This window comes from Nycticebus coucang, chromosome 10, assembly GCF_027406575.1.
Source record: "Nycticebus coucang isolate mNycCou1 chromosome 10, mNycCou1.pri, whole genome shotgun sequence".
Classification (NCBI taxonomy): Eukaryota; Metazoa; Chordata; class Mammalia; order Primates; family Lorisidae; genus Nycticebus; species Nycticebus coucang.
In genome coordinates, this window is record NC_069789.1 from 118,040,792 (window position 1) to 118,065,759 (window position 24,968).

The window sequence follows — 24,968 nt, forward strand, 5'->3', positions numbered from 1 at the left end:
CAGCAAGGGGGGTGGGTTAAAGCAATCCTGAGACTCCTGCACCAGTGCTCAAAGCCACAGAGAGGCAGCTGCCTAAGGATTTGCACAGAGAAAACCAGGGGTTAAAAAGGCACAGGCCGGACAGACCCCAGCAGAGAGAGAGAGATGGGAGATGCAGAGAGACAGGGATAGAGACAACAGGGAAGAGAGACATGGAGAGAGAGAAACAAAGAGAGACTCAGAGATAGAAAAAGACACAGCAAGAGAGAAAGAGATGGAGAGGAGAGGAAGGGGAGCGAGCAGGAGGCGGAGAAGGGGGAGAGCCAGAGGTGAGGCACAGAGAGAAACTGGCAGGGAAAGCAGATTCAGACAAAAAGGACAGAAAGGGCAAGGAAAAAAATAGAAATGGAGAGATGAGGGAGGGCGGGGGTGGAGTGGGAGAGTCACAACCCTGTGCCCCTCCCCCCCGCTCAGGTCAGGCCGGGTCCTCGCAGTGGCCTCTGCTGAGCCATGGCTAATGGTATGATTGCTTGGTGAGGCGGGAGGGGAAGGGGCGGCAAGCATTTGTCAGGGCAGTGACAAATGAGCCGCCGAGTCTCACTTCAGTGATGGATGGCCCGGCAGCAGGCGGAGGGCGGGTGCAGGGGTGGGGAGGACCCACCAAGATAAATGTTTCCTTCTCCTGGAGCCAGGCCAAGCAGGGGGAGGGCCTGGGGATGCAGGGCACTGTATTCACGAAGGGCCTGGGCCTCAGGGGGGAGGAGGGAGAGAGGGTGGGGAGAGAAGGTGCAGAGAGATGGAGATGAAGAGGACAGAGAGACAAAGAGGCCTCCAGAGACAGAGAGAGATGGAGAAACAGAGAGATCATCCAAAGAGATGTAGAGATAGAGCAAAAAAGATGGAGGAAGAGACCTATGAGATAGACAGACGGACACATACCCCAGGAAGAAACAGAGACACACTAGGGCCTTTTAGGATCCCTTCTTCCTCCACCCCCCAGTGGAGATACAGATCCTCAGAGTCTAGGATGGAGAGACAAAGTCTGGGCCCAGGAAGGAGGGAGACAGACACAGAGCTGTTGACAAAGAGGGGAAACTGAGGTAGAGAGCTAATGGGACCGAGAGAGAAGGGAGGAGTCCTCAGCAGGTCCTTGCTCATGTGATCTGTCCCTGCAGCCTTGAAGGGCAGATCCTGAGGACCACTGGGCATACGTGGGGGTCTGCTGCTGTCCCAGTGGTCCCTGCTTAAGCCAGGTGGGGGCGTTATGGGGAGCCATGAGAGGTGGCCCAAGCTGTGTCGCAGGGACCCAAGAGGTGCCCCAGATCTACTCACACAGGGCTTCCCGGGTGAGTGTGGCCCAGGGACCTGCCCATCTGTAAGATGTAGGTGGGGCTGGGCACTCTAAGCTGCACACACTGGCAGAGAGGGGGCACCACCTGGCGCACCCCAGAGGTACCTGTCTTCCAGGTACCTGCAAAGAGAGGCTCAAACTCCACCCTTACAGAGGCATAGTGGCAGCGACATGATGACATGGGGACACCTGAAACATCAGGGAGCACAGGACACCCCGTCTGGGTTGAGGCCTGGCCACCATCTGCTTCCTCGCCTGGGACCCAGCTGGGAAGAAGAGTGTGTGTGTTACAGATGGATGGACAGAGGACCGACAGACAGACCTGGGTCTAGGAAGAGACAAAACAGAAATCCAAGCACCTCCCGCTTCCTCCTCCCTCCTGTCCCTAGTTCCCCCACATCGCATCACTTTTCTCCCAGACACTCTTGTTTTTCTCCTTCCCAACATCCCATTCCTTTCTTCAATTAAAAAGATTTATGCTGAGAGCCCAAGCCCCTGCTCTGGTTTTGGTGGCTGGAGGGGCCTTGTGAGGTCACAGTGACCACAGACAGCAGGAACAACTCTGGAGTCTCTATCTGTGCACCCATCCCACCCACCCCCTCCTCTGTATCCCCATAACTCAGTGGCCTCTTTCCTCTCTGTGTTCCTCTCTGACACTCTGTCTTGCCTTTCTCTGAGTCACACCCCTTCACTGGAGTCACACCCCTCCCTGCTATATCCACTCATGCCCCTCTGGGACACTCGAATCCATCTACACTTCTGGTTTTCAGAATCAGCCTCACCAAAGGCAAAACAGACCTCAGTCTACACATCCCCTCTCAAGATGCAAATTGAGGTTGGGACCCCAGACCCCTGGGTCTTCCACCCTAAATCTTGGCTGAGGCTGGTGTGGGGACAGAGCAGATTGAAGAGCTTTGCATTTTTAATTTAAAAGTGATTTAAATTAATTTTCTGCTCTAAAACTCTGATCTTGGGGGTGGGTCTGTGTGGCAGTGATTAAAGGCTCTCCAGACCCCTTCCTCCCCCCCCCACCCTGTCTTAAAGGGCCAGCACCGCAATAGGACAGTCATGGGGAGAGTACCTCCACATGTGGGAGCCCAAACTCAGTCAAGGACCCCGGGATCCTGGCACCCTTCAGTTTGTTTCCCCATTACCCACTGGCTTGCCCCCAACCCAAGCTCATTGCTCCTGCAGATGGGAGATGGAGGCTCAGAGAGGGAAGGACCTGTCTGAGCTGGATCCAGACTCCAGATTCCCCAGGGACTCATAGAGATGGCCTGAGAGGAGGGTCAATGGTGTGTCTAGGGGTCAGGGGATGAAGAGGGAAAGAGAGGGAGAAAGGATGGGAGAGGGAAAGGAAGCAAGAGGAAGAGACAGAGAGGAGATTGAGAGACTTGGAAGTGGTGCTGAGCCCTGGGGGAGAGAGGAGAGGACCTTCCTAGAGGCCTGGGGGCCACCAGGACTAGGGTCTCTTCCTCTCCCATCCCCACAGCCTTCCAGCTCACCCTTTCCCACCAGGAAGTGCTGCAGCTGCTTTAACCCCCATGCCTGATGCTGTAGCTCTGGCTCACTCCACTCACACCTTGCCTTGGGCCTTGGTGGTTTGTTTAATTTCTACAAGAAGAACCAGGTTGCAGCACAGGTAGCCCATTTATGAGTCAAAAACATCCTCAGAGAGCACCGCAGGGGTGGGCAGGGACTCAAGCCCCTCTCTCAGCTCCCCTCCGTCTGGGTTTTTATCTTCCCTCTGTCTGGGTCTCTGTTCCCTCTACTTGGATTCTATCTCTGTATCTGTCACCCTCTCTCCCTGGGTCTCCACACACCCCCATCTCTTTGTCTGCCTTGCTATTCCTCTGTAATGATAGTTTGTAACATTTTGGGGTGGGGGGTAAAGGATCTCTTTGTAGAGAACAGGATAAGTACTATGGACCATATGTTTTATGGGGAAAAAACACAAAAATTTGGCCACAATTTCCCATGCAATTTTAGAGGTTCAAAAGTCTCATGATACCTATTTGTACACCTCCTCAGGAGTCTGACACAAAGGGATAAAGACCCCTAATTTAGAAAATGTCATGGAGAGAAGGAATCCCAGATGTCTCTCTTTTCTCCCTTCACCCACTCCCAGGAGCCTCTTAGGTGGCTCTTGAACACACCAGACAAGGTGCCTACACTCATGCCCCAGGGCCTTTGCACTTGCTGTCCCACAGTGCTTGGAATGATCTGCATGGCTCAAATGCCACCTCCTCCCAGGGCTGTCCCTGTCCAGCCTATATAAAGCACCCTCCCCAATACTGCTTTGTCTCAGAGCACTCCACCTTCTGAATTAGTTAATTAAATACATTTATTTAACTGACAATGCTCTCTCCCCCACCTCCCCATCCCTGTCCCCCATTCTCAATGGAATATGAACTCCATGAGGCCAAGAGGTTTGTCTTTTGTTCCCTGCTGTCTCCTCAGAACATCACCTGGCACATAGGAGGTGATTAATAAGTTGCTGGTGCACAAATCTTTTTCTTTATCTCATTAGGATGCTACTTTCAAAGCTTGTCTTAGAAATGGGATGAAAGCTGGGCACCTTCTCTCCCACACGTATGTAAGCAGGCATAAAATTTACCCTCAAGTCGGAGACTCCATAAACTCCTGGAGAGCAGTTAAAGCAGTTGAGGGGACGCCAGGCTAAGGACCTTCTAAAAGGCAGGGGCCAAAGATGGGCAAAGGGACACACACACACACTCCATCCAATACTCACTAAATTCAGAGACAGAAACAACATGCACAGTCACTCCTGCAAACACACAAGCCCCCAGGCACGGCCTGACAACCAGACACACACTCAGACACTCTGAGGACACACGCGCAGGCACAGATGGCCACAGACACAGGCTCAGGAGTCCCTGTCTCCTGGAGGAGGGGGAAAGGGCCAGAGCAAGCAGAGAAACCGGAATATGAGGGCTTTGCTTCCTCCTGCCCCTGGTTCTCCTCCGATTTGTGTCTGTCAAGAGAGCGGACAAGAAGAGGAGACACGGAGAGGGAGGGGAGGGGAGAGAAGGAGAGAGGGGAGGGAGAGAACCTGGGAGTGGGGCGAGAGACAGGAGGAGGGGCGAGCCCCAGCCCGGAGGCGGCCGAGAGGGAGAGAGGTGGAGACGCCCCGGAGCGGGGTGGAGGACGGAGAGCGACCCTGAGAGAGCCGGGCAGGAGCGGTGGGGGCCGAGGAGGACGGGCCGGCGAGACCCCACACAAAAGCCGCCGGGCGGGGGCGGGGAGTGGGCTCAGAGGCTCCCGCTGAGCCCCGCCCCACGGCCCGAGCCACCGGCGGACAGCGGGTTAAGCATCTCCGCGGTGGAACTTCCGGATGTGACCACAGAGCTAGGGAGAGACCGGGAGAGGGGGAGCGAGGCATCCTGGAGCCGGGCCCCTCCGGCCCTGCCGCCTCCGCCCCGCGCCCGCTTCTCCCCAGTCTCCCGGTCTGTTTGTCTCGGGCCGGCTCAATTAGCCCCGGACCCAGGGGAGCGACTGGGGGCTCCCGGGAAGGGGCCTCGGGCCACCCTCCCCCGCTCCCGCGCGGCCATGAGCTCCTGGCCGTGACCCCCGCGCGGGGACGGGGCTGGGGGTCCATGCTCGCAGCCTCCACCCCGCCCGGCGCCTGCCACTGACGGGGGGGGCGGGCACCCAGCCTCCTGCCCACCCCCTGGCGTCGGCACCGCGGGCTGTCCGGGGGCTGCCCCTGCCTGCGCCCCCCTCGCCGGCCAGGTTCTGGAAGGACCCAGCAGCTGCTGCTGGCATCAGCCCATGGCCCGGAGGGTAGGTGCGAGGGATCCCCGGCCCAGCCCGTTTCGCATCCCGGCTGCCTCTATCTCCCCCTCTCCCGGGCTCCGGCCCCAGCGGCCCCTCCGCCCTCTCCACCTCCTCTTTCTCTCCCCTCCTAGATCTCCTTCTCGCTTCCCTCTGTCCTCACTCTTTACTCCGACGTGTCCCGTTCCTGCACCTCGGTCCCCGGTCTGTGTCCCTGCTTCCCCCCTTCTTTATGTCCCCTGGTCTCTCCGTCCCAGGCCTTTATCTCTACCCCGCACCCGTCCACTTCTTTTTCTGCCCTCCCCCCATCCTTCCTCCGGTCTACTTTTGTTCCAAGCCCCTGGTCCGGGGTGGGGACCGTGCTGGAAGAGGTGGTCTCACCCGCCGCTGGGCCGCAGGGTTCTCTCTTCTGGCCTGGGACGGAGGAAGCAGGGAGGAGGCACCCACTTTGGGAGGGCGGGGCAGGAGCGGGGCAAGATGAGGGGGACCCCGCTGAGTGGGTGAGCGCCGGACAGCGGAGTGGGAGTGGCTGCCTTCAAGTTCAGGGCTCGGGAGAAGTTGGGAGAAGAAGAAATGGAAGAGGGAGAGAGGCAGACACACGCGGAGCCCTGGTGGGGGGGGGGGACAGGAAGGCTCTTGTGCCCCCTTTGCAAGTCCTTTGCCTCTTTGAGCCTCAGAGTCTTCATCGCCAAAGAAAGGGTTTGACCTGGTGACTGAAAGGTCCCTCCCACTTCCCCAGTCTGTGGTTCTGTGACAATGGGACCTGCAAATCTCACTTCGTGCTCCTGTGTATATTCCGGGTTGTTTGCACAAACGTGTGTCTGGTTGTGTGGAGTTGTCCTTTCCCTCAACAAGTGTTTATTGCCTGTGAGCCAGGCACTGTGCTAAGTTCCTCATTCAGTTGGTTCATCCATGTGCTAAATGTTTCATTCATTCATTCATTCCTGTGGCCAGTGTCTGGTTCTCTGTGTGCATGCCCAAGGGGGCGTCTCTGGCGATTTGGGGGTACTCTTAGCTCACATGTTGTGGGGAGATGTGCTTCAAAGTGTATGTATGTGTGTGTGCAGGGGGCTTGTGTGAGCAATACACGTGAGTGTGCTTATGGATGGGTGTTTATGATTGTGTGTGTATAATGTATGTAGTGGATTCGGGTGGCCAGTGAGGTGTGACAAGTTGTATAAGACAATTCAGATTTGCATTTTTGACAACTGCAGAATGAAATGGAAGTGTGGGAGGCTGCATATGTACATGTACGTTTGTGTACAAACAGTGCACCTTTCTGAGGGAAGCATCAGTGGGTGACACTTTCTCCCCCTCCTTGCTCCTTCCCTCCCTCTCTGTCCGCTCTTCCTCTCTCTGCCACTCTCTGAATCTCACTCCCATTTCTCTCCCAGCCAGACTGTTGGCTCTCTCCCCTGGGTTTGCCCACCCACGTGCCAGGACAATGGTTCTCAATCTTCCTAATGCTGTGACCCTTTAATACAGTTCCTCTTGTTGTGGTGACCCCCAACCATAAAATTATTTTCGTTGCTACTTCATAACTGTAATTTTGCTACTGTTATGAATCGTAATGTAAATATCTGATATGCAGGATGTATTTTCATTGTTACAAAGGGGTCGTGACCCACAGGTTGAGAACTGCTGTGCCAGTAGTATCAGTCCTCAGGCCACCCAGACAGCTCCTTGGGATATGGGGACTTAAGGGGATCAGGGCTCAGACACTTGGTGACCAGAAGGCGGCTTCCTGGGACACGGAGGGATATCTCCTGGGTCCCAGGATAGGGAGGCTCCTCGGCTGCATTTATGAGTCTCCTGACGGCTCTCCGGGGCTCTCCCTGGCTCCCCCCAGTACGATGAGCTGCCCCACTACCCAGGCATCGTGGACGGCACCACAGCCCTGGCTGGCTTTGCCGAGGCAGTGCCCTCAGCAACAAGAGCCCCTGGGCCCTACGGCCCACACCGGCCACCCCAGCCCCTGCCCCCGGGCTTGGACAGTGACGGCCTGAAGAGGGAGAAGGATGAGATCTATGGGTGAGTGGGGGCTGGGGCAGTGGGGGCACCATGTGGTCTGGGCTGGGCCTCTGGATTCTTCTTTCTCCAAGGCTGCCTTTCCCAGCCCTCTCTTCCTCTGTCTCTTCTCCTCCTGGTTCTCTTGTCCCATCCCTATTTGCTCCATCCTCCGCCACATGCACACATACCCCCTCCCCTCACCAGCTCTGTCCTCTCCTGCCTCCCTAGACACCCGCTCTTCCCCCTCCTGGCACTGGTCTTTGAGAAGTGTGAATTGGCCACATGCTCCCCTCGAGATGGGGCCGGGGCTGGGCTGGGCACACCCCTGGGGGGCGATGTCTGCTCCTCCGATTCCTTCAATGAGGACATCGCTGCCTTTGCTAAGCAGGTGGGCACCCCCATCCACCATACCCAGAGAGCCAGCGAGGAGGGGGGGTGGAGGCAGGCTGTGCCCTGCTGGCCTCTCTCTTCCCTCCCAGGTCCGCTCCGAGAGGCCTCTCTTCTCCTCCAACCCAGAGCTGGACAATCTGGTGAGACCTGGGCCCTCCATAGGGGCCCTTCCTCCACAGAGTCTCCTGCCATAACCCTGGGGTTCGTTTGGGGGCAGGTACAGAAGGGCTGCACCTGGCCACCTTCTCAAACTGTGCTCCTTGTTGCCCATGTCCAATAGGGCACAGCCAGACCTGAGGCCAGTTAGAATCCCAGCCCTGCCTGTCACTAGCTCTATGACACAGGGCAAGAGCCTCATGTGCTGGTGCAATGGTGCCCTGTCTGTACAACGTAGCTGGTAATAACTTCTATCGCATAGGGCTGCCGTGGAGTTTAATGAGTCAAATGCTTCGAACAGCGCCTGGCACAGGATGGGACTCCAAAAGCACTGTTCTCAGTCCAGAGCACAGAGCCAAATGAGCCCAGGACTTACCCTCAAAGGAGGGGGAGAGAGAAGGAAGGGGGAAAGAGGGAGGGAAGGAGAAATACTCCAACCTCTCCAGTCCTCCTGCCCTGCTCCTACCAGGGCTCCTATTGGCCAAACCCCATGGCAAAGGATTCTGGGAAATGTAGTTTGCAGGGGGAGGGTGGGCTTGGAGCTGGGGGCAACAGGCAAAGGGTGGGCACACTTATTGTTGGAGCCCACCTTAGCTCACGCCTCTTGTGATGGGCCCTTCTGTCTCTTGCTTTTCTTTCCTTGTTACTTCCTCTCACTCCATCACCCTCCCTTTCCTCAATTTTGATCTCCATTTCTTTTCTCTATTTTTCTCTTTACCCCCATCATCTGTCTCTCTGTCCCTGTCATTCTGTCTCACGCTTCCTGTTTCTCTGTCTTTCCTTTCTTCTCCTATACTCCTCCTGCCTCCCCCACCCTCACTTCTGGTTCCTTCCTGGTCCCATTTTCAGATGATCCAGGCCATCCAGGTGCTGCGGTTCCACCTGCTGGAGCTGGAGAAGGTGAGTGCTCTCCTCCCTGCCACCCTCCCCTGCTCCCCTTGGCCCTCCCCTAGGCTCTCTCTCCATCAGAGTTGAAGCAGAAATGCCACCCTGTCCCTGTATACCCAGCCCTGGCCCCCGGGTGGCCCCCCCAGTACCCCGGTCCCCCCCCAGGTCCACGACCTGTGCGACAACTTCTGTCACCGCTACATCACCTGCCTCAAGGGAAAGATGCCCATCGACCTGGTCATCGAGGATCGGGATGGCGGCTGCAGGGAGGATCTTGAGGACTACCCAGCCTCTTGTCCCAGCCTCCCAGACCAGGTGGGCCTGACACAGGATGAGGGTACACACTCACCCCCGTACCACACAGCCTGAGACACGGCTACCAGGCAGCCTGGCCACAGGCATGCATATGCATGGGGTCACGTGCCAACTACACATCTACTACACGGGCTCAGGTACAGCTGGACAACGGTAGGTGCCTACATGCACACACCCTGCCCCCAACAGCTGCAGACACCACCCACGGCCTCAGCTGCATCACATAGGTTCACATTCAGCTGCACAAACTTAGGTACAGTCATTCCCAGTCACAGCCAGACAATAGCTTCTACCACATACTTGAACACACATATCACAGCCACGTGTCAGCAGCATAGATCATACAAAGGGTCCAGCCTGTACATACCCCAGCCACCCAACAGCCGCACAGATGGACACAGAACCAGACAGCCCAGATACTGCCTGGCACACTCGATGTGACCACACTTGGACCCAGACTGACCAGGGTGTCCTTACACATGCACATGCACACACGCAACCTTGACCAGTAGCAGCTGGGTTCCAGCAAGGATGAGCACACATTCACATGCCACTCAGGGAGCCACGGATCCAAACTCATCATGCAGATTTGCAAATAGAAGCGCAGGCTTGGATTCAGCCACACAGAATCACACCCAACAAAACAAGGAGATAAAGCACACCACTGCAGACACAGCAGTGTCAGCTTAGGACACCAGACAACTGTCACACGCATGACAGGTGGATCCTGACTTGCCACAGCTACATACAGAGATGGAGTGACAAAGCCTTGGGGAGAAGTCACACGAGGACCACCCTGGTTGTACTTTCTACACAACCAGCGATGACACAACAGACACAAAGTCAGGGACAGGTCCACAGCAGTCACAGAATGGCCTCAAGGACCCTCTGCCTCACAGCCCATAATATGCACATGCTCAGGGAGAACCCCATTGTGTGTTATGATTGGTGACATCTCCCTCGGAGGCTCATACTCAGAGGTCTTCACGCAGCCTCGGTACACTTGCCTAATGATTACCTGATGGTCCTGAAGCCATACACCCACCTGTGTGGGAATCATGGTCACCATGTGCATAATCTCATGAATAGGACAACCCGACCCTCAAACCGCAGCCATAGATTTAGAAAATATAGTCTTGTGATAATCAGTGTCACAACCATGTAGGCTTGGCAGCGGCAGACATAACCACACTCAAATGCAGCTGCATTTCTCAGTGACACCCATGTAATGGCCATGCCACAGCCATATCCTCTTTGGGGACAGCCATGTCATCCTAAGATCCTTGGATACAGCTGCACAGATGTAGGCACACTCATGCTCTGACAATAAGACAAGTTCACTTAAGTGCCACATGAAAGTCTCAGGACAGCTTTAGGACATCAACTTGGATACACTCACCTGGTCAGGTTCAGCACCGTAATAGCCACAGGTGATAACCACAATCATGCTCACGTGTCTTCAGACCTGAGCAATTCTGCAGTTGCACCCAGTTCATCCCCAAATGCATTCAAACACACAATTCTGCACAGACACACAGAGCCTGGAGAAAACTCCCTGGCAGAGAACACACAGTGCGTGCCCCCATGGTAGGTGATTCAGGAGTAACTGTTCACAAAGTCATGGGCAAGGTTTGAGGCAGTCAGCAGAGAGGTGGAGACCCTGGGGCTGAGCGACATGCAGTGGGCAGTTGTTTCCATCCCTGGGTCCGGGAGGGAGTGGTTGCCAGAACCTGAGAGAGGAGCAGAATGCTTGACAGGGGCTAGGACATCTGGGAGAAGGACACTCACCTACAGCCATTTGGCAAATGGAATCCAACCTTAAGCCTAAAGGTGAAGAAGGCCTGCTGCATTTTGTCTGAGTTGATTGCCATGGGGCACGAATCCAACACTTTGTCAAGTTGTTCGAAATGTGTCCAAGTTGGGATAAAGAAAATACAGCCTCACATTCCCCTTAGCTACAATTCTGAGACATCAGAATCTCTGGAAACTCAAAGTATTGGTTTTTTTTACCCCAGAAATGTAGTGCAAACTCACTTGGCAGCATAATCTGACCTCAACTAATGAGAGGCTATTTATAGCCTTTATTTATTCCACTCTGTTAAATATTCATCCACGTTGCTGTAGAAATATTAATGAGTTTGATGACGGAGGTTGTGCCCCAGATCCTGCTGGGGTGGTTGTGAACTGCACAATGTATGTGCTGATTGACTCTCTAAAAATGTGAAACGTCCTGAATCCTGAAACACCTCTAGCCCCAAGGATTTCAGATAAGGTGTCTTGGACTTGTATAAAGTCATCCTTATTGAGTGATTGCTGTGTGCCTTTAGGTCGGCTAACTCACTGAATCCTTACTCTGTAAGGTGGGGACTAGTTGCTGCCCTCCAGTTTTCAATTGACAAAATGAAGGCACAGAGAGATGAAGCAACTTGTCCGGGATCACACAGCCAGGAAAGAGGCACAAGCAGGCTTCCCCTCCAGGAGTCCTGGCTCCAGAGCCCATACTCCTATCCATTGTGTTGTACTGTGTCCCAAGCCTTGGCATTAACTTCTAGTTCTTGTTTTCTAGATTAATACATGGATTCGAGACCATGAGGATAGTGGGTCTGTACATTTAGGGACCCCGGGTCCATCCAGTGGGGGCCTGGCTTCCCAGAGTGGGGACAACTCCAGTGACCAAGGTGAAAAGCTTGGGAGGTGGAGGGGAAACATGGGAGTCAGCCAGAGGATTGAAGTTAGATCACAAATAGGACTTTAGGGGCGGCGCCTGTGGCTCAGTCGGTAGGGCGCCGGCCCCATATACCGAGGGTGGCGGGTTCAAACCCGGCCCCGGCCAAACTGCAACCAAAAAATAGCCGGGCGTTGTGGCAGGCGCCTGTAGTCCCAGCTACTCGGGAGGCTGAGGCAAGAGAATCGCTGAAGCCCAGGAGTTGGAGGTTGCTGTGAGCTGTGTGAGGCCACGGCACTCTACCCGAGGGCGGTACGGTGAGACTCTGTCTCTACAAAAAAAAAAAAAAAAAAAACAAATAGGACTTTAGGAGGGGCAAGGATAGCTGGGGTGTGGAATGGTGTCTGGGGTCAGGGTTCTGGGGCTTGCTGTCCATTGCTCTCCACTATCCCCAACACAACATGTCTGTCTCCCCTCAGGAGATGGGCTTGACACAAATGTGGCCTCTCCCAGTTCTGGGGGAGAGGACGAGGAATTGGACCAGGAACGACGGCGGAACAAGAAGAGAGGGATCTTCCCCAAGGTGGCCACCAACATCATGAGAGCCTGGTTGTTCCAGCATCTCTCGGTGAGAGCCCTGTGGCCCCAGGTGCAGGGTGGGCATAGAGAGATGGAAAAGGATTATCCACAGAGACTGAGCCCCTAAAAGACACTTTGTGGTGGGAGACTAAGCCAGGGGGAATACTGGGGGAGACGCTCATGGAGGGAATGATGAGAGTGAACATCAGTGTTACCTGTGGGCCAGGTGCTGCCAAGGGCTCTTAACTCAGTTCTTTCCATAAACCATCCATCCATCCACCCATTTACCCAGCCCTCCATTATCCACACACCCACCATCCCTAAGAGTGATGGGCCATTATTATTTCCATTTTGCAGATGAGTAGACTGAGGAACAAAGAGATTGGGAGAATTGCCCAAGGTCACACAACCAGAAATGAGTTCAAATGCAGGCAGTCTGGCCCTAACCACTGCACACACTGCCTCATGGAGAGGGACAACAAATAGAGACAGGGAGAAGCTGACACTGAGAGAGACATTGGAGATATGGGGAGGACCGAGACAGAGTAAGATAGAGACAGGGAGATGCTGAGTCACAGAGGGACAGAGACAGAGAAAAACAGAAACTCAGAGACAGGGAAGGAGTAACTCAGAGAGAAAGAGTGAGAGACAGAGACAGAAGAGGGAGAGGGAGATAGTGAGACAGAGAGAGAGCCACAGAGAAATAAAGAAACTGGTAGGGAGAGACACACTTTGGGGTCTGACAGAGAAACTCAGAGAGGGACAAGGCTAGGCTTTGCCTCCCTTCTCCACACCGTTGCAGCCCCCTCCCCAGCATGGCTCCCTGAGGAGGTCTGGCCAATTAGCCTCTAATTGCTGGAAGAGGCAGCGGACTCAGCGGGCAAGTAATTGCCTAAACAAAGCTTGACTGAGCTCTGCCTCCATCATCCAGGAGCACTGAGATGCTCAATGCGGGTGGGGAGTGAAGGGGAGGGGGGCTCTCCTGGCCCTGCCCTAGCCTGGGCTCACCATCCAAGCGATCAGGCGGGCCAGGCCTTGGGGATCAGACGGTGCAGGCAGGCAGGGTGACTCTTGCTGGTGCCTGCAGCACCCCTACCCGTCCGAGGAGCAGAAGAAACAGCTTGCACAGGACACGGGGCTCACCATCTTGCAAGTCAACAACTGGTGAGCCGCCCAGGAAGACAGACCGCCCAGGGTGGAGGCCAGGCGCTGTCCGCGGTGCTGACGGAGACCCCAGAGCCCGGCGCTCCCATTTCGCCTCCCCTATCGCTTCCTCCCTTCCCGGCTGTCTTTGTGTTCACCTCAGTCTCTCTCCTCCTTCCTCTCTACACTGCTCCCCTCCGCCGCCTGCAGGTTCATTAACGCCCGGAGACGTATCGTGCAACCGATGATCGATCAATCCAACCGCACAGGTACAGGGAGAAGGTGGGGACGGAGGGCCTGGGGTTCTGAGGAGGCTGTCAAAGCCGGGAACGGGCTTCCTGCGGCTCAGCCTACACCCCTCAACCCCTCCTCGCAGGGCAGGGTGCAGCCTTCAGCCCAGATGGCCAGCCCCTGGCGGGCTACACGGAGACCCAGGCACACACTACTGCTCGGCCGCCGGGTAAGCCCCGCCCCCTGACTGAGCCACGCCTCCGCGCACACAGGTGCCTCACCTAAGATTCCGTTCATGGGTGATTCGGTGTGTCATTTGTATATTAAGGGAGCGGTGGATGCCAACGCAGATTCCTGGTTCCCACCTTTTCCTTACAAAGTTCCACCTTCTTCCACCACAAAGGGCGAGTGCCCTCTTAAAAGGCAACTCAATCCGGCGGCGCCTGTGGCGCCAGCCCCATATATTGAGGGTGGTGGGTTCGAACCCAGCCCCGGCCAAACTGCAACAAAAAATAGCCGGGCGTTGTGGCGGGCGCCTGTAGTCCCAGCTACTCGGGAGGCTGAGGCAGGAGAATCGCCTAAGCCCAGGAGTTGGAGGTTACTGTGAGCCGTGTGACGCCACGGCACTCTACCAAGGGCAATAAAGTGAAACTCTGTCTCTACAAAAAAAAAAAAAAAGGCAACTCAATCTATCCTGGTAGAGGGATCCCCTGGTGAAGGAACGGGCAAGAGGGACTTAGGGGACATCTGAGGAGGGTGCCTGGGAAGACCCACTAACCCTCCATTTTTGTCTTCTAGGATCTGTGGGGATGAATTTGAACTTAGAAGGAGAGTGGCATTATCTATAGAGGCTGGATTCAGGAGAAGTGTGAGTGCCCAAGGTCTAGGGGTTAAGCAACTGTCAAACCTTCAGAAGACCTCCGGACTCCAATCGTAGGCCCGCCCAGAGCAGGGTCAGCCTGGGTCTCTGAACTGAGAGCTCTCTGAGGGAAGATGTTTCATCCATCTGTCCATCCATCCATCCACCCCCCTCTTCCATCTGTTCATTTATCCATCCACTCCCTCAACCATCTGTGTATTTATCCATCCATCAATCATTCATCCAAATGTAATCCACTTGCTTATCCACTCCTACCCATCCAACCAGACATTCCCCTACTCACTCCATTCATCTACCCACCACCTCCACCCTAATGCACCCACCCACATGTCCACTCTTTTGTCTGTGTATTCACCCCCCCCACCTACCTACCCATGCATCTACCCATCCACCCACCACCCATCAGAATATACTTCTACCCACCCACTCACCCATTCGTATGTCCCATTTGTCCATGCGTTCACCCACCCATTCATCCATTTGTAGATTTCCAAGCACACACTGAACCCTTGCTCCAGGCCCTAATATGCCTCATGTAGGATTTGGCTCTTGAGAAGATTCTGGTCTTAAGGGAAATGAACATCCCCAATGACAATCCAGTGCAACAGTTGAAACAAAACATAGATTGCCAAGAGAAGGGAGTCATCAGCTAGCTCTGGAGTTTGGGGGAAGAATTCCTAGAGGAAATGGCCTCTAGATGGGCCATGAGATGATGAATAGGAGACCACTGGCAGAGTTAGGGGTAAGCTTTATGGAGGTGTCATTCTTTTACTCTTCCAGGCCTTGACAATTGCCTCTGACATCATGGCAGCACTTCACAGCATCTTCTCATTTAGCCCTCATAACAACCCTGAAAGAGAGAGAGACCATTATTTTCATTTTACAAATGAGAAGACTGATAGAGGTCACTTGTGCAGGTCCACCTCACTCAGAAAAGCAAAGTAAACAGAAGTCCAAAGGCTCAGGGTGGGAAGGCAGCCTGAAGTTTCTAAAGCACAGATCAGATCTGGACTCTCCCTGGATTAAACTATTCTGTGGCTCCTAGTGTCCTCTGGACAAAGTCCAGACTTCTTAATTTAGCATCCATCCGTCTGTCCACCCATTCATTCATTTAGTACACATCTTCTGATCTGCTCTGTGACCCACCCTGTGTTGGATGGTGGTGGGGAAACAATAGTGATCATGACAGCCCCAGGCCTGTGGCCTTACAGTCCAGTGGGAGAGAAAGACCCATCCTCAAGATAGTGATGACCCAGAGTGGGCAGGGCTAGGATGTAGAAGCCCAGGAGCGAAAGGAGCCCAGAGAAGGTGTTGGACCCAAGCTTGGGAGTTCAGGGCGGGCTTCCTGGAAGAGGGAACGTCTGACCCAGGCTGAAGGATTTAAGGAGAGCTTCCTGGAGGTGAGACCAGCTGGGAAGGAGAGGTGGGCCAGAGCATCTAGGGCCTGGTAGGGCAGTGGAGCCTCAGCCCCGCCATGGCCAAGCATGGGGCAGGGTTGATCTGATGTGAGTGTCTGGTGCCCTCTGGGTTTATCAGTGAGGGAGAGGGCTTCTCACCCCACTGTCAGGTGAGACCAGGAGAGGAGCATATATAAGGCCAAGCACTTGGAAATCTTCTGGCCATGAGACAGCCCCCAGCCCCCACACATGGGCAGACGGGTCTGGCAGTGGGTGATGGACTCAGAGCCAACAGACAGGCCTACGGGGTGAAAGTGGAGAACCAAAGGGCTTAGGCATGAGAGGGCGCTGGAGGCAGAAGGAGAGTTGGGCCAGAGTATCTAGGGCCTGGTAGGGCAGTGGAGAGTCAGCCCCGCCATGGCCCAGCATGGGCAGGGTTGGTCTGATGTGTCTGGTGACCTCTGGGTTCAGCAGTGAGGGAGGGGGCTTCTCACCCCACTGTCAGGCGCCCCCAGTACTCCCCCTCCTTTTGGTCTCTCTCTTGTCTGCCTCCTGTCTTCCTCTGTCTCCCCATTTGGTCTGTTTATCTCTCTGTGCCTCTCTCTCACTGTCCCCTCTGTCTCCTTGTCATTCTTGATCCCTTTCTGGTTCTCCATCTCACTGCACCTCTCCTCTCTCTGTGGCACCCCTCATCTCTGCTCTGGCCCCCCCTTCCCTCATCTCTGTGTCCCCCTCATTTGGGGGCTGTGTTGGGGCCAGGCACCCTCCTGCCTCCTCACCTGGCCTCTCTCCCCCCTCCACAGAGCCCAGCCTCCAGACTGTGACCACCAGCCTCACACCTGCTCTGGGCCCCGCCTGGCCCTCTGGCTTCAGGACCCACCTCCAAAGGCCCCTTCACTCAACGCCTACCTCCCTGGGGCCCCACTGGGACATGGGGCCTGAGTGCCCACTCGAGGGTCTCTCCAGGACACTGACAAGGCCTCTAGGCCCTGAGCTTCACTTCTGCCCTCAGCTCTGCCCAGGACCAAGCTGAGATCCTGGGCCTTGGTCTCCAGAAGATGGTGGCTGAGGGCCCCCCTTCAGGACAGAGAAGAGACCGCAAATGGGTTAGGTGGTCAGGGAAGAGTGGTTGCCTGAACCCAACATTTTGGGGAGATTTGTTCAACCTCCCACCCATCCCCTTCTGCTTCCCCACCTCTCTTCTCTGATGTTTTCCTTTTTTTTTTTTTAATGATAAAGTCTTAAAAACACAAAGCTGCCAGTTGGAGTTCTTTTGTGTCTTCTGAGATTTCAGATTCTCCATTTGGAGTTCCTGGACCACCAATAATAATGTCACTTTTTTATTCTTCCTGGACACCCCTCTTGGGTAACAGTTAGCTATGCTGGGGAACAAACTGGCCCAAAATTTTGTGACTCCAAACACCAACTATTGTGAAGCACATTATTTTATGGGTTGGTATTTTATACCTAGGTCTGCGGGACTACTCTTGGGGTGTGGACAGGGCCCTGTGGATCAGCTATTGGGTGGCTAGGGCCTGCCCCTGGGAGCTGGCTGGCTACAGAAGCAAAGGAGTGGAGGACAACAAGGTTCATGGACCAGGAAGCCATCCGGTTGGTTGACAGGAAGGCTTTGTGGGATCCCAAGACGGATCAAACCTGGCCTGTCGTTACCTCAGCTGCCTTCTTTTGGCCACCTGAAGTCCAGATTCAAGGTCAGAGAAAAAGACTCCACCACTTGTGGCCTGGGGGTGAGGAGTCACATCTCCCCAAGTCACATTGCAAGAGATGTGGGTACAGGGAGGAATGAAGAACTGTGGCCAATTTTGCATCAACCAACCACACTGGGTTTCCTCTGCTGTCCGACAGGAAGTGAGCAGGCTGGCCTGAAGGCACTTGAGAGGGGTGCTCACAACAGATATGGGTTCAAATCCCATCTGTGGAACACAGTTGCCAGGGCACATTAGGTAAGTGATTTCATCTGTCTGGGCCTCAGTTTACACATCTGGGAAACAGGGATAACAGCAGTGCTACCTGGTGTAGGACTGTTGTGCCAGGCTGCAGATATCACAAGGGACACACTGAAAATGGTGCTTTGTGTGTAGTAAGCATTCACACAAATGCAGAGGTTATCCTCTGACATTAGAGAAACTGAGGCTTAGAAACTGGCCAGAGTCCACTGGGGCTCCCAGCCTTCTAGGCTGCTCTCCTCCTGCCCTGAGAGAGAGAGCACGAAAGTGGGGTTGAGGCATCTCCCTCTGCTCCTGTCTCTCCCTCTGTTTCTAGGTCTTTCTTTTTCAGTCTGTACCTCTCTCTGTCCCCCCAGCCCACATCCGCAGAGTCCCCCGCTCCTTTCCTGTGTTCAGATGGAGTCTCTCCCTTAGAGCAGGAGCCTGCATCCTGTCTCTGTGTTCAAAGACCCCGGCACATGGTGTGCCACACTGAGCATTGGCGATACCATGAAAAATGTGTTCCCAGACACCTCGAGTCCCTTTTGGTGGGCCCCAGGTGGATAGATTCACACAGAGCCACACACAAACACGATGGGTGCAAAGATACACAGAGCACACAGCAGCTATGCCACACTCAAACACAGTGACCCAGGCAGTTCTTGAAACGCAGAGCTGTGCTGGGAAACAGGCATGTGTGACTGACAAGAGTCCTGCTGGCCGAAACAAGGATGCCCAGCCCCCACACCCAGGGGTCCCACCTTTTAAGACTCCCACTCAGAGATTTTATTCATCCCTTTGTCTGTTCAGTGTGTATTTCATGTCCCCTTCTGGGCCTAGACTCCAGGACAAGCTGCTCAGCCCCACAGAGGCCATAGCCCAGACCTGGTGGGCTCAGATCCGACATCCCTCCACTGAGCATCAAACACTGCAGATTGCTGTTATGTTCCTGTGAAGACACCACTACAGATTCTAAGTATCTTAGGTTTAGACACTCCCTTGTGGAAAGTACCCAGCTTGGTCCCCCTCCTGAGCCTCTATCCCCTTTGCCTGGGGCACCTTGCCTGGTTCATAGGTCACCTCTACAGAGAAGCAGGAATGGCCGAACCAAAGCACCCACCCCAGTCACCATACTCTTGTCCCCTTAATCACCCTCCCTGCAATTCTCTTGGTCACATGTTCGGCTGTTTCATCAATGGTTTAAGTCTTGGCCCAGAACAGGGCAGATGCTTATCTTTCTCCATCAACCCTGAAGCAGCAGCCAGTGCCCGGGAAACAGGTGGAGAGGAGACTCAATCGTTCTGAGGCTCAAACTTTTACTTATTCATGTAACAGGTGTTTCCCAGGTCCACACTCTCTGCCTGTCCCTCTTCTGGGACATCAGGGAGCAAGTCAAAGAGCCCTGCCTTGGGGAGCCTATGCCTAGGCTCAGAGATCAACAATGACTCTAATAAATAAGTACACTAATCTCAGAAGGTGACAAATGTCACAGAAAGAGCAGGTGTAGGATGGAAGTGTGGGCTGCCACTTTTATGAATTCACTGAACCCTTCAGTCATTGCTGGCCCTTGGACCTTCATCCCTGGGAACCTGTTAAAATTCTCACATAGTCTAGGAGGTAGGTATCATCTCTGTCCCTACTTCTGGAAACTGAGGCCCAGGGAGGGGAAGCCACTTACCTAAGGTCACACAGCTGGAGAGTGTGGAGCTCCATTTGAACCCAGGCAGCCTGGCTCCAGGCCTTGTGAGCTAACCACTCTGCTTATAGCCTCTTGTTTTAAAAATAGGATTCCGAAAGAGTCTTTGTTTTTTAAGAAAGCCTAACATGAACTGGTTTCTGGGTGTGATGTTGTTTTTGTGACTATGATGAGTGTTTCTTTCTCTCCACACTCTCCAGGACTGAAGTGAGAAGGATAAAGGTCAGACTGCAGAAAGGACTTCTATCCCTGCTCTTTTGAAGGCAGAAGAGGGGAGGATTAAGGGTGAGGGGGTAGGGCCAGGCCAAGGCCTGAGGTCTGCTTCAGGGGGAGGCAGTTGAGTTCCAGCCCCTGCCTGGCACAGGGTAAGGGTCTTTGGGGCTGGAACAATGAGGGGTGGGGGAGGAGCAGGTCCCCTCATCCCCTCCCCCACCTCCCACAGACTGGAAATGCCTCTCACTTAATCCTTTCTAATTCTCTAATTAAACCAATTGAATGTGCCTTGGAAAAGAGGGAAATTGGGCAGGAGGTTAATTGTCACTGAAAATACCTCCCCCACTTCCTGGCAGGAGGAACCAACACTGGGCTGGTTCCGGGGCAGCCTGCACAGTGGGTGGGCTTCACTAAGCAGAAGGGGCCCCCAGTCGTGGGGAACCCAGCTAGGTCTGTGGGGTAGGCAGGGCCCAGGCCTGGAAGTCGGTGTGTAGCTGCCAGTGTCTACTGGGGCTGTGGACTGGAATGCAGTGGTGCGTGGAAGGATGTCAGTGTGGCTGGAGCCACTGCCAGAGTGTCCCATTACTGAATGTGGGTGGCTGTGTCTCTGAGAACAGGCCGTCTGTCATACCACACCTCAGTACAGGTGGCATGTCTCCTGTGTGACTCTGAGTCTGTGACATTGAGAGTCTGGATATCACTACATATGCCTGATTGCGATTGTGCCACAAAGCAGGCATTCACCATTGGGGCCACCCTGCAGGTGTCCACAGCATTGTTGTGGCTCTGAGATTGCTCTTCTCTGCTAAGCAGAGACTGACTGTGGGAGGTGATGCCACTGAACCAGAAATCTAAACCCAGTGGAGATAGCTGGATCCCAGGGTGGCTGGGCCAAGTGACCCAACTTAATTGCCAAAACAAGGTGAGCGTGGTGCTGCAAGACAGCAGTGAAAATGCAGCCATCACAGTGGCCTGGAGACTACCAGGTGTTCCTAGGTAGGTAACAATGGGCCAGCTACTGAGTTCTTTCTTGATCTGTGTATGTGGGAAAGTCCCACACCCAGCAAGCAAAAAAACCCTTTTGATTCACAAAAACAGAGTCCTGGCCCTCAGTGTCCAGATTTGAGCCAGTTTATGGCCCAGAACCCCTCCAAGAAGGCACGCAGTATACTACAGAAAATTTATACTATTTGCCTTTCTCCTGGGCTTCCCCAATGGGATCCACCGCTGATTATCAGGGTGACTATGCACCGGGTCTCTTTGGGGAACCGTTGGACACTGGCTTTGAGCTGACACAAGCCCCAGGGGACTAGAAAGGCATTGTAACCCTAAGAGCAGAGCAGGGGGCTATGGGCTCATGGTCTAACTCACAGTGGGCCCAAAGAGTCTCTGAAGCCATCCTGTGGTCATTCTCCCAGTTCTGGAAGGCATTGTGGGACAGACCTCTCAGCAGCTGATGGAATCCCCATTACAGTGTCCTGTTGTGGTGGAGATAGGGGATGCTCCTGGGGGTCGCCTTGTGTGGCCCACCACTGAAGCTGGGCACCTGGTCAGCAGGTGTGGCCCTGGGAATCTCCCTGTATGTGTACATGACAGTATCTCTCCCTCTGCATGGGGCACCCAGCTCTAAATTCCCAGGAAGTTGGTCTCAGATCCACCTGGGAGGAGACATTCAAGGGGCCATGGTAAGCTTCCCAGCAGATGAAGGTTGGAATAAGACCTGAAGAACAAACAGGTGTGGGGTGGGTGGGTGGGTGGGGGAGAAGCTCTTGAGGTGGGGACAGAAGGTGCACAGATCCTGAAGTAAGCAGAAACAGGGGGCCCAGCTGATGGTGAGCCCAGCTGTGGGGGACCTGGCAGGGCTCTTGGGGGAGGCAAGCAGCCTCCCACCAGGGGGTGCTGGGGAGCCATGAATTTTTTTAAGTGACAGCTTTACTGAATTCTGATTCACATACTGTGAAATTCACCCACTTATGTGTACAATTAGTACATTAGTATATTTGCAGAGTTGTGCACCCAACTAATCAATTCCAGAACATTTTCATCACCCTAAAAATAAACCCTGTGCCTCACAACAACAACCTTCCTCCCAAGCTTCTGGTAACTGCCAGTAGCATCTCTGTCTCTCAGTTCTGAGCATCCCCAGCCTGTGACCAGAGAGCACAAGTTCCTCCTCTGCCAGTTCCACCTCCTACCACCAGGTGAGCAGCTCCACCCACACCATGGCATAGGTCACCACTTGTTTCTTTTATCACTGAATAATATTTCATTATCCTGGAGAAATTCTGAGCAGAGAAGGGGCAGTTATATTTTTGTACTTTATCCCTCAGGTGGATTAGAAGGAGTGTTTTGGGTTGAAGTCCCATTCCCAGTACCCACGCAGGTGACCTATATGAAAAACAGATGATGGAAGCAGGAAGAATGGTGAGGCAGAACTGCTATGGTCCGGTGTGGGATGGCAGTGACTAATGGTAGGGCCATGAAAGGAGGGGCTGAGAGGTGATTGTGGATGAGTTTGAAGGTGGAGCCAATGGCTCAGAGTGCCAGTCTGCTGAGAGGCAAGGGTCAGGAGGATGTCAAGGACTCGGGGATCATTTGGGGGATGTGGACATATAAATAAAGCCTAGCATTTGGGGGATCATAAGCTCTATCTTGGATGACAGAAAATAACGAATAATACATGGCCAATTGAATGGTACATCAGTTAAAAAGCGTTAGGCTGGCTCGGCACTTGTAGCTCAAGCAGCCAAGGCACCAGCCACATACACCAGAGCTCGCGAGTTCAAATCCAGCCCAGGCCTGCCAAAACAATGACAACTACAACCAAAAAAAAATAGCCGGGCATTGTGGCAGGTGCCTGTAGTCCGTGCTACTTGGGAGGCTGAGGCAAGAGAATCGCTTAAGCACAAGAGTTGGAGGTTGCTGTGAGCTGTGACGCCACAGCACTCTACCCAGGACGATAGCTTGAGGCTCCGTATCAAAAAAAAAAAAAAAAAAGCATTAGGCTGAGATGAGGATATCTCAGGGAAGAAAAGGAAACCAGAGCTGGCTATGGGTTGAGACTCTCATTAGACTCTCATTACTGCGAATGTCAGTATCCAGGAGGCAGCTGGACACCGGAGCTGAGGCTCAGGGTAGCAGCCAGACCTAGGGAGAGACTGTGGGCCTGAGCCACCAGGAGATGACTGTAGGGGGAAGTGTGGCAGGACAGGGTGGGGCCTGCAGGTTGAGTGTGGGGGAGTAAAGCAGAGCAGGGCAGGGCAGGGCAGGGGAGGCGTGGCACTGGAGTACAGCCTGCACATCTGAGAACAGCTCACAGGATCCCCCGGGGGTCTCACAGGGTAGCCTGCAGTCCCACATAAACATTAGCTTAGCGCCTGCCCAACTCTCAAAGCGACCCAGATGGATGGACAAATTTGGGGTCTCCCTAGATCAAGGGGAAGCAGAGACTATGAGGACAGACTCAGGAGAAAGCTGCCAAAGAGTGCTAAGATCCTGTACCTGAGTCGGGGGGGGAATTCCCTGTCAGTGCCACCTACCTAGGACCCCTCAGCTGGCATATGCAGGAGGAAGGATGAGAGCCAGACCTGGGAGGAGTAGTAGAAGGCAGCTGCTGCATCCTGAGTCCCTAGACGAGGCTTTATTTATATGTACACATCCCTCTGGGCTGGGACCAAACCACAGCGCCGAGCCTAGGCTGAGTTCCTAGGGCAGGAGTCCTGGCCCTGGGCCCGAGCTGGGGGATATGCAGGCTTGTGGGCCGATGCTCCCATCCCTGGAAGACTCCCAGCCCACTCACAAGTGCTGCTTTCGGTGCCGTAGCACCTCTGTGGGTGTGAAGAGAAAGTCATTCTGGCAGTGCTTGCAGTGGTAGAGCCTTTGCAGGGCAGATGTCTTCTGGAGGGACTCAGAGGCAGCTTCCTCAGTCCCTAAGGAAGGGAAAAAGGGGAGGCCATGAGGAGCATACCACTCCATGCTTCTCCCCACCCCAATCCTGGGCATTTGTGTGCTCAGTTTCTCTTCTAGCCTTGGGGGATGTAGCTTTGTCTCTTCCCAGAAGCCTTCCTTGATTAACGCACACACATAGGCCAGTCTTCACTCTTTGGCTCTGTCAATGAGACAAAGACTAAAAGAACAAGAGATACAGCCACAGAGAGACACAGAGAAACAGACAGAAACAGACACAGTGACAGAGAGAGGCCAAAGACAGAAACACAGGAAATCGGGAGGCTGAGGCAAGAGAACCGCGTAAGCCCAAGAGTTAGAGGTTGCTGTGAGCCATGTGAGGCCACGACACTCTACCCAAGGGCAGTACAGTGAGACTCTGTCTCTACAAAAAAAAAAAAAAAGAAACACAGGAAAAGGTGGTGCTCCAGATCCTTCCTATACTGGGCTCTTTGTGACAGGCTTGTGTGTGGTACCAGCTGGGGCCAGAGGGTTGAGGTAGGTCATCAGTCCTCAAAGTGTCCAGCAAGTGTCCAGATGCACAGGAAACAACCATGGATGGACAGACAGCTGGACAGACGGAGATGGTCCAGGTTCCCCATAGCCCTGTCCTTGCCTGGGGGCCCGTCCTGCGGGGCCTTGGGGCAGGTGTTCTCGTGGGCGATGCGCTCCAGGGGCGTGAAGGGCATGTGCAGGCCGCAGTGTGGGCAGGTCCAGAAGGTGCGCAGGCAGTCACTGTACAGGTCCGTGTCACTCTGCAGCAAGTGGGTGTCAGGGCTTGGCCCTCACTGCCCCCTAACCACCAACCTGGGACCCTTCCCAGAAGCCCTCGTGGCTGCACCCCATTTGAAAACCACATCCCTGGAGTAAGGTGGAATGCAGTTGGTGGGTTCAGAGGTGAAGGCTTCCTAAAATCCCATCTTTAGGGCAGAATTCTGGGGACAGGGACAGGAGAATAAGGGGGTCCATGCTTACCGTGAGGCAGTTGTAGGTGAGGAAGTCAGTGACTGTGTAGCCCCCCTTGGTGGGGTGGGGGGACAGGGTGGAGCTGCCAAAGAGGCCTGGGAGATTGGGGGCAGCTATGATGGTCTGGGGTCCCACATAGAGGTTCTGGGTTTCAAGCCCTGTGAGCCGCCGAAGGCTGTAGGGCACCTAAAGACAGACAGGAGATAGAGGGAGACAGCTGTGGGAGATGCCACCAGATCCAACTGGTGCCTGAAGCTGTCCCTTGGACTTTTCAGTCATAAGATAATCACAACTTGGCTTCACACACTCATGACCCAAGGCTTGTGTAAAACATGCCCTGAGGCCCCATCCCCTATCTCAACTGCCCTTTCCAGATCCTGCCTCTTCTCCCTGTCCAGGTGGGACTACACCAAGACCTTAGGC

The 24,968-nt window shown here is 54.3% G+C and overlaps 3 protein-coding genes across 15 annotated transcripts in view; 1 reads left to right on the top strand and 2 right to left on the bottom strand.

Moving 5' to 3' along the window:
• Positions 1-1,307: 1,307 nt before the first annotated feature.
• Positions 1,308-4,949, bottom strand: LOC128596571 (uncharacterized). Its single transcript, XM_053606149.1, has 3 exons — positions 4,404-4,949; positions 4,165-4,234; positions 1,308-1,450 (listed from the first exon to the last, which is right to left on the bottom strand). The coding sequence occupies exons 1-3, from the start codon at positions 4,947-4,949 to the stop codon at positions 1,308-1,310; spliced, it is 759 nt and encodes a 252-aa protein (XP_053462124.1).
• A 50-nt stretch (positions 4,950-4,999) lies between these two features.
• Positions 5,000-21,320, top strand: MEIS3 (Meis homeobox 3). Of its 7 annotated transcripts, none has more exons than XR_008383069.1 (14): positions 5,000-5,134; positions 6,975-7,156; positions 7,364-7,523; positions 7,615-7,665; positions 8,531-8,581; positions 8,735-8,884; positions 11,451-11,562; positions 12,029-12,177; positions 13,216-13,292; positions 13,482-13,540; positions 13,648-13,731; positions 14,301-14,370; positions 16,583-19,706; positions 20,276-21,320. XR_008383069.1 is itself a non-coding variant. In XM_053605483.1 (13 exons), exons 1-12 carry the CDS (start codon positions 5,123-5,125, stop codon positions 14,348-14,350), a joined length of 1,137 nt encoding a protein of 378 aa, XP_053461458.1. In that variant the 5' UTR covers positions 5,000-5,122; the 3' UTR covers positions 14,351-14,370; positions 16,583-21,320. The 7 variants fall into 7 exon arrangements, 2 of the variants coding, with proteins under 2 accessions (XP_053461458.1, XP_053461459.1); XR_008383068.1 differs by having other exon boundaries at positions 16,583-17,743; positions 18,566-21,320; XR_008383067.1 differs by having other exon boundaries at positions 16,583-17,491; positions 17,646-21,320.
• Positions 14,469-24,968, bottom strand: part of DHX34 (DExH-box helicase 34) — a 36,311-nt gene continuing 25,811 nt past the window's right edge. For 6 of the 7 annotated variants that reach the window (XM_053605479.1, XM_053605476.1, XM_053605480.1 and 3 more), the window contains 4 exons: positions 24,555-24,731; positions 24,196-24,334; positions 23,434-23,563; positions 14,469-15,232 (listed from right to left, as the gene is read on the bottom strand). In XM_053605479.1, coding sequence (XP_053461454.1) covers positions 15,211-15,232; positions 23,434-23,563; positions 24,196-24,334; positions 24,555-24,731 — 468 coding nt within the window. In that variant the 3' untranslated portion in view covers positions 14,469-15,210. Of the gene's footprint in view, positions 15,233-22,624; positions 23,564-24,195; positions 24,335-24,554; positions 24,732-24,968 lie in introns of those variants that run through there. The other variant, XM_053605481.1, reaches the window with a different exon arrangement.